At 40.5% G+C, this 9441-nt stretch overlaps 1 protein-coding gene across 1 annotated transcript; it reads right to left on the reverse strand.

Moving 5' to 3' along the window:
• Positions 1–337: 337 nt before the first annotated feature.
• On the reverse strand, positions 338–5100 carry lnp1 (leukemia NUP98 fusion partner 1). The gene is made up of 4 exons (XM_078285673.1): positions 4915–5100; positions 2049–2294; positions 773–871; positions 338–499 (listed from the first exon to the last, which is right to left on the reverse strand). The coding sequence occupies exons 1-4, from the start codon at positions 5098–5100 to the stop codon at positions 338–340; spliced, it is 693 nt and encodes a 230-aa protein (XP_078141799.1).
• Positions 5101–9441: the final 4341 nt, after the last annotated feature.

A 9441-nucleotide genomic window follows, 5' to 3' on the forward strand; every position in this document is an offset into this window, starting at 1 on the left:
ACCTATCTTGAATATTCAGATTCAGGGAGATTTTTTTTTATACATTTTTAGAAATTATGGTGGCAAGTACAAATTATGGTGAGTGACACGGAACAGAAAGAATAGGGGACGAGAGTTGATTTTGATCATAAACACCAGCTGAGATGGTGACAGGGTCCACAACAGAGTTTTACAGTCTAGGCCTTGAGGTGGAAACACTTAAATGGCACACCGTCTAATAGTTTGAAATGTTCAAATAGGATCCTGATGTTCGGTCCATGGATGTAAATCTCCCATCTGCCCCTTCCAAACTGTACACATCAGTGTTGCAAGTATCAGATCCTCCCACAGCATGATATCAGCGGTGCCTCCTCAGGGACAGCTGGCGGCGGGGTGGGTGGTACTCCTGCTCCTTGAAGAAAGGCTCGTCCGCTGACTTCCTCCTTTCATCCAAGCGTCTCCTCACCTCACCGGCAGCTGCTTCACTGCGGGGCGGAGCCAGCTCTGACCTCCGAGCCGCCTTGCACCCCCACCAACCAGAGACGACATGTGAGTGTCAAGTCCTCAAGACCGTGGAAGAGCTACAAGAGGGCTCCATGCTTCAACAGGGATTGGAGATGTGTTTTCATACCAGCTCACATCATGCAGTTTCAGGAATGAATCTGATTTCTCACATGCTGAACACTGTGTGTACTGAGTGAATACGACTCTTCTGGATGGGGAAGGATAGAGCAGTATATACACACAATGTGGAATAGACATGCAAGGGATCCACTATGAAAAGATGTTTTACCTCTTTGTGGAAGCGGTGTGTGCAGTGCAGCTCTTGAACTCCTCCTCCGCTGTTACGCATGTCCTCATGACAGATGAGACACAGGTTGTCCCCATCATTCTGTAAAACAAATGAACAAGGATGAACTCTTCTTTTATTATTTGCATTCTGTACAACTGATGCCAGAAGCCGCTGACCATCAGGTGACAACTGTTGTGATTGAGTTATACATGGAAGCATGGAAATGATAAAGATGAGCAAAAACTCAGCAACTCCTTTCCTTTAAAAATCTCTAAGAGCTTCATCATAATCTATTTGTGAAACTTCTTACTGAATATGATTAGATGGAACCTCCCAAAGCTGATCTACCATTCGGTTAATGGATCACTTACAATAGACAGGGCCAGTAATGTAATCTGTAAAAACTGCATACAATTTTATGAAGCTTTAGGCCTATTTCACCACAGCATTCACAACTACATTATGGCAGTGTTAGCCCTGTAGATCAGTAATTATTTTACACTTTTTTACTCAGTTTGCATTCACACTGCCCATGTGAAGGTGCTATAAACCATCAATCCATCATTTTGTCATTTCATTGAGTGTGCAATGGGATCTAACATTGGAAAGCTATCTGTCCTATCTTACGGCATGGAAAATAAATTTTATTGTGGGTACAAAAAGAAGCTTGGCTTAGAGGTTATAAATGGAGACACACTGCCAGTTTCCCCGTTGTAAAAATGTATTACTTGCAGTAAGTATAATAGCTGAGCAACACTGATTGGCTTAGAGTACTCATGAATAGTGGGAGGTTACACCCATGGTGCCAATAATCTGGACCCAAATTTTGTTGGTATGTGATTCTATGGATTTTTTTGAGTATTCCTAGTGGTAGTAAAGATAGTACTTAAATCCTTTAAGAAGTTACATCGCATTAATATGCAATTTTCTTGCGTGAATATTGAAAGTATGAGACGATGTTTCTCAGTAGATACTAGGCTAAAGTTAAAGTGATAGCTAATGTGGAAACTGGAGGGATGGGGGGAACGGAGGAAGGGAGAGGAGGAGTGCAGTTCACTAAATTAGTTTATATTGTGTCATCAACATTTATTTGATGAAATGGCATTTTAATGTCATCAAAAATTAAAAAAAGCAATGCAGCAGACATCACCAGGGCCGGGTCATGGAACAATTTAATGTGAATAAGCAAAATTACATGTTGAAGTCTGCATTAAAAACACCTAACGCCTGGATCGCTCGTCACAGTGCGCATAGTGACAGGTGTATCACTCCTTACCAGAGACATGGTCTTCTTGTCACGGAAACAGAGTCTCTTCTCAAAGGACTCTGTGAGCTCTGGGATGGTGGTGATGCGGCTCTCTGGGATGGCTGCCTTGGAGCGGCTGTTGTCGTCTGAGGAGGCGCGGCGGGCCCTGCAGTGAGGCCGCACCTCGCCCTTCTCCTCCCTTGTTTTGGTGTGGATGGGGGCGGGAGCCATCATCGCTGCATGGAGCTTGTTCAACTTCATGGCATTTAACTGTGACTGAGGACCACAGAGGGGATAACAAGTGTCACATTACACAACATTAGAACTTCTAACTTGTCCACACTGATTAACATCTTCACAAAAGAGAAGCTGTGTGATGTTTAAACCCCAGACAGACTGTTCTGCTGAGCTTTGTCTGTGAATGGGGTTAATCACTAGTTATATCCTTAAGTAACACGTTGGCAAAGCACCCAGCTAATTATAGGAGCATTGCCTCTTGACTCAAGCAAGTCAGTTCATTGATTCTTTACACAACAACTATAATCTGATTATTATGTTTTTGGAGTGCTTGTTGCAAAACAGGTAAGTAGAAAATATGGTCAAAATAAAAGAAACACCAATGCAAAGTCTTCCTACTGGTGTGAGCTGAATATTCTGGTAAAGTCTTGGTCCGCTCATCACTCACTGGTAAACTTCAACGCTCTTGATGACTAAAATAACAATTGTGCCAAGATGCATTCCTCCCTGACTATTGTGAGACCCAAGAACAAGACAAGGGACAGTGGTTTGAAAAATATGATGTTAGTGAACGGCTTTGTGTACATGTGTAGGAGAATAGCATCTAAGACCGCACTTTCCTCTGCCAGCAAATTCAGTATTGGGCCACCAAAGCCTACCAATGTCTTGACTTTTATGAAGACATGCAGAACTGTTCCTCTACAAGAAACCCAATAAATTGGTGCTTGGTTTATGACAGTGGTAAACATCAAGCACAATTCCAAAATGTCCCATACATGATGCATTTGAGTTCATAACCAGTGACTGAGAAGACTACATTACATACCATAACATTATCATGATCGTCTAACCATGTTGGCGGAAGCGCATGACCATCACACAGTGAAATCACTCTTCTATTCCACTGAGCTGCCACAGTAAAGATGCTTGACTTGGGATAACAACCATCAATTGCTATGTTCCATAGCCCCTATAAACCATTTTATATGTTTGCATATTTCATTATTTCTCTTCCCAGCTGCTTTAGATGTTGAACATGCCAGGCAACTGTAAGGATTTTCTTTGATGCAACATGGGAAAACAATGGAAGGAACTCACAAAGTAGACTGAATGAAAGTGCAAAGCAGATCACATGACAATGCGTCATCACAACAAATTTTACAGCTATAATGAAATTAATGAAAAAATCCTACATTCAGCATTTTAAGGAATGGATGGACCAAAACCATGCAAGGAAACACTTCGCCTACAATTACACAGGCATCAGAAACCCTGATTGTGCAAAGACTTAATGTTGGTATTTCCTTCATTTTGACCGTACCCTGAACTAATCGTCTTGTCAGTGAAGCAGGTGCTGGGGAATTCCACATTTGTTGGTGAAATGAAAACAGAAAATTTCAACTGGCAGAAAAAATGTAAATTCAACTACACAAGTGCTGCTCTGTAGCTGAACCCTGACCTCTGACCTCCCGGAGGAGGGAGGCAGGTGAAAACATAATTCCCTTATGGGAATGAAAAAAGTATCACACTATTTCATAAAATGCTGCATGTCCTCTATTAGACCTCTGACAAGCAAGAGGTTCATGGTTAAAAGACAGAAATTCCAATGGGGGAATATGATTTCCTATCTTAACATTAATTTGATCTGTAGACAGTATTTACCCAGTAATACCTCTACAAGATACATATCACAACTCCAATGAACAGATACAACAAGACCAGATTTAAAACCAGGTCTGCATTCATTTGAAAACTTCCCATCAGTCACAGGGAAGCAGTGAACTGGACAGACATGTAAAGTCGGGGTGTGGCAGAATACTTGGTTAACCACAGTGTTTTTACCAAGTCAAGCCAGATGAACAAACATTGGAAACATCTTAGTTGTGGCTGACTGGACATCCAAAAAGTCATGCTTGACACCACTCTCTTTACTCATTACCAATGTTTTTTTTTAATTGTGTTTTTGTTGTAATTGTGCATGCTGCAACAATAGAGCAGGAAGTTAAACTCAAGTTCCCAGTTACACAAGTATAGAATCAATTGTAACCAGTTAATTTTAAGCAAGAAATGTGTCAGTGTGTGTGTGTGCGTGTCATAGGTGCGTGTGTATGTGTTTGGGGGAGCATCATGTATGCGTGCTGGGTAGCTAACAGGTCAGGAAAACCTATTATCAAACTCTATAATAGACCTAAACAGCCTGCAGAGTCCTTAAAACAAAGTTTGTGTTTTCTATATTTGCAGAGAAGCTGCAGAGTTTATACACACATTACTCTGCTGTTATTCTCTGCCTTTATGAGATCATACTTATATCTTTCTTATTCAAATTTCTTCTTTGACCTTTTCTGATTTTATATACTAACATAAACCTAATGGATATTATATGATTTTGATTAATTTAGGCATATAGGTGATTTGTTAATTTGTCATAAAAGTTAGTTGTATTTGCCAGTTGCTAAAGATTGCATCTATCTGGGTAAAAACACACTTTTCACTCTGTGGTCAGACATTGTGGAATAAACTGATTTTGCTAATTGCACAAAAAGGATTTGTCTACAATGTCTTGCAACTGTTTGCATTGTATTTCAATGCAAATATATATTGCACAGTGTGAGTCCAATAAGACACATGTACACATCTACTAAACACTGCAGATTCTTACCTCACAGGGGAGTGATGCTCTTCGATCAGCTTGTGTCTTTGTTGGTCTTCTGAAGCTGCGTTTTCTTTCTCTGGAGTGTCCAGCTTCTGCTCCATGACCCCAGTAACTACTCATCCAGTTTGTGAAGTTACCGTCATCATCCTCATCATTGTCCATAATAATAGCAGGCAGGAGCCTGAGAGACATGATGGAGCTGCTGGGGAGCTTGTTGGAGCTCTGAGTCCAGGTACAAGAGATGCAGTCTGACCCCAGCTGAGTGGTGCTGAGGGTGAAGACAAAGCTAAGCTGACCTGGTCAGGCTCTGCTGACAGGCAGTTGGTCCACTACACTGCACTGTCCCACAAGGCAAAGGTAACTTACTTCAATTAGATCCCTCTGGTGCCTAAGCACAGCTGGTGTAGTTCTGTTATTCTTGGATGATCCAGAAATAAACTGCAGAGCTTTTGCTCAAGTCTTTAAATAAGTGAATCCCCTATAATCTATTTAATGTCGCTGATAGAAAGTAAGAATGGAGGCGATAGGAATAAACAGGGAGGCGGGAGTCAGGGAAGGACAGCTAGTATTTTGGTAGTGGGTGGGGGTTGTGACTGCTGCTTTTAATCTTTCCATTACAGTCATGGGCCCGGGGGTAGACCACTGAAACTCCAATTTCCCCATACTTTCCACTTGCTGAGTCCATCAAACCTGTCAATAATTATGGAGTGCAGGCAACTCTGTCTGCCCCTGTGTGTTGTGAGCCTGAGGCTCGTGTGATACAGGACAGAGAGGGACTGTAGCTTTTCATAGGGCAGTGGGTACCACCGAATCAGTGATGTATTTTTTGTTGCTTTTGCTTGACATGAAGGGACTTCTCCCTGTTCAATTGTTGTCAAAAAACAGCAAGCACTGCTCCTAATATTTAGAAATGCTTTATCAAATTTGGAAAGTACAATTCTTTATGTTCTCATACATGACAGGTGTACAATGCACAGATTCAGCAACTGGAAAAGTAACAGTAGCACAAATTGGTACTGAAATATCCGTGGGCATATATAGCAACATATTGGATAATGAGGTCGTGTCTCCCACCTGTTGTGGAACTAAAGTACATCCAGCTGATCTGTGGTCAGTTTGGTCCAGTCAGTGGTCTGACCTTCCATCAGCTGCATGAGCGTCAAAGTTACAATGTACAATCTGAATCTCAGTTGTGCACCTAATGACCAGAAAATCTGAGTCAGAAAGACAGTTAATCCACTATAAGCCTTTACATAAATATAAAAGTCCTCATAAAATATTTTAGCCTAATAATAAAAAGATAAAAAAATAAGTCTATCTCCCTGTCTATCTATTTCAAATGCCCCATGCTGGAGTCTGCAGGTATCTGCACTTTTCATTACAATTCAACAGGTTCCTCTGACACTGAGATAAGAAAAACTGGCTTTGCAGGCTATTTAGGGACCAAATCCCATTATCCCTCTTCACTAACTTGTGTGTTCTTGCAAATTTGCAAAATTGTGTAATTACTATGACACTTTGTATTTGTATGACACATAAACAACACAACAGGTATTACACAGTTAAGTCAGCTGCCTTATATTCCATGAAGTCAACAACATGGCTCTGCACTGGAGAGACTAATATGTGAAGGGTCGGTGGAAATTACAGTTTAGACAACAAAACTAAACCCAACTTAACACAAGATGATCAGTTTGAATGAATGGAAGTATGCTGCTGAGGTTTAGACCTAAACAAAGCCAAACCCTCCTTCACACCCTCACAAACTGAAAGGATCAAAATGTTGCTAATCATCTCAGTGCGTCGAGGCAGACTAATCTGGACAGACACTGTTAAGACACATTCATGCTGCCTTGTCATGTAACTCAGATCAGGACTGAGAACAAGATTACAGTAATCTTTTTTGGAGAGAAAAAAGTCAAAGTAATCCATTACAATCACTGCTACAGTAATTACACATACAGAGGTGTTAGGAGAACTAACAATGTTTTTACATATCTTGAAATAATGGTTTACAATGGCTGTACATTATGATAAGAACAAAATTCAAATTACAATGTAGTGGTGGGGGGTGGGGTCACAAAAAGGAGAGCAAAATTTGTTTACAATGGCATCAATAATCACTATATTTTCGTTATTATCAATCATATATTAAGAAATCACATTGACTAATGTTAGCCATTAATTGTTAGGTGAGTAATAGCAGAGGCTGATAAACTTAAGATGATTAATTAAAATGGCAAAATAGGATGAATAAATCAAACTGAGAAATTATGGATAAAATACAAAAAGAAATAAAAACCTACTGGACACACAGAAAATCAAACAGGGACTCAAACCAGTCAGCCAGAGAACAAAGAAAACTGAATTAATAGCTGAATTGATAAAGTGTAGCTGGGAAACTTCTCCCAGGTAGGGGAGCGCTTCTTTTCTGCTCCCTCGTCTTCTCGGTGGCCAGGTGACCACTAAGGCTGGAGAAGGCTAGCCCCTCTGGTATAAAAGTATCTGAAAGTAATCAGATTACATTATTTAATGTGAGTAATTCAGTGGAGTATGTTTAAAGCTGTTTGAAGCAGGTAATCAATCATCTGTAATGTTTTATGTTTTGAAAGTAACCCTCCCACCCTCATCCAAACACCCCCCAACATTACAGAAGCACTCACAGGTCACAGGTTACTACTGAATATCTAGTGAGAGAACCAAACTAAGCTAAGCTGTGCTAACAATACACACAGTTCACAGAAATATCAGAGACAGTCAGGAATAGCTGAAACATCAGACACCCTTACTGTAACCTTTGGTCAGTAGCCTACTGGCCTTTTCCTTTTCCTTTACCTTTACTTTTACTCTAAGGCCAGTGGATTAGTGAGCTTCACTGTAAAGCAACAACATGAACTCAGTCATTGATGGGATTTGCACAACACACACAGCAAATACAATATACAAGGTTATTGTGTCTCATCACGTGTTGCAGTTTAGTGGCAAAATTGATTTTATGGCTTTTCAAATCAAGCTGCTGTGCCTGTGAAGGATTGATCACTTGAAGCCATAAACATGTTTAGAGCGACTTAACATGGACAAAAAATGTGCCCATGTATACATGGACAACATGGACTACTGTCTGGAGTAGGTTCAGATGAGGAGCCATAGTTTATTCTTAATTTGGTGGAACGCCTGTTGTGGAACAGAATGAAAAAATAGATTGCCTAATACGTAAGTAGATTACAAGTCTTCCTTGAATTTACAGGACTCTAATGAATTAGGCCTACAGGGCATCACGTGGAGGGAGTAGTGATTCTAATACTTCTCTCTCAAAGAAAAGGTATATATTACTATAAAGGCATGTCTCTTCTTTACACATGCTTTCTCTAACCAGTCACCCATCAGTGTTGACTTTGAAAACTTGGGCAGCGCTGGGCACTGTTTCAGGACAGATGGCCTGGGGCACAAATCGAGTAGCCAGGCTCCAGCACTGTCCTGACACACCGGCACCAAGCTCTGAAATGTGACAGAGGAGATTGAAGCTGGCATTCACATACACACACAAAGTACCACACACACACACAAACACACATGCACACACACACACATGCACACACGCACGCACACACACACACACACACACACACACACACACACAAACAGATGATAAATCCACATTGATTAGGATCAAATCTAGAGGGTTGGTGTTGAGGCTGAAACACTCACAATTTGAAAACAAAATAGCAAATACTATTTTAACAAAATTGTCTACACACAGCACTGACATCTTGTGACTACAATAAGCATCTTCCACCACATCTTTTAACAAACATGTACAGAGATAGACATATAACATGTAGACGTTTAAATTCAGGAGGTCATCAGTTGGCAACAACAAACACATTCTGGATAGAGAGAGGCAGCAGCACTGCCATCTGGTGGCTGCAACCAGACAGCAATAGACATAAAACATGAAATAGGTTTTTGGCCTCCAGGTTAAAAAACCTGACTAATTTGTTAGGTATTAGGTTTGATAAGTAAGAAAAATGTGTTTCAGCCATTCGCCATGTTTCCTAGGTTCATGTTGTTGAGTCACAAAATTGGCAAGTATAAGAAGTGTAAAAACAGGGTTAAATGAAAAACAACTGTGTGAGCAGTTTATCTTGGATACAGTGGGAAGAATTAAAATATAGATGAGGTGAAAGTATGAGAGATCGTTTAGTTCATTTAATTTTGTGCTTTTTGAATGTGTAGTTTAAATGCAAATGTAATTTCTGTTTATTTTATTTTTATGTATTTATTTATTTACACTGTAGCAAGATAAAATGCCAGCCTAAATATTGAACTGCGCCTGGAGGCAGGATTCACAGGACTATGGAAGTCAGTGAGGTTTCCACAGAGATGCCTCTAATGCCTCTTTTCAGTAGGAGCAATTTTATTAACGAGTGACAGGGTTGCTTAGACGGACTACAAAATGTAACCGTTGAACTACAGCAGGAACCCTCCCCTTCCGCTGTCCCCCATGGGACCTTATTTCGGAAAAAATATGTA

This window comes from Centroberyx gerrardi, chromosome 9, assembly GCF_048128805.1.
Source record: "Centroberyx gerrardi isolate f3 chromosome 9, fCenGer3.hap1.cur.20231027, whole genome shotgun sequence".
Lineage (NCBI taxonomy): Eukaryota > Metazoa > Chordata > Actinopteri > Beryciformes > Berycidae > Centroberyx > Centroberyx gerrardi.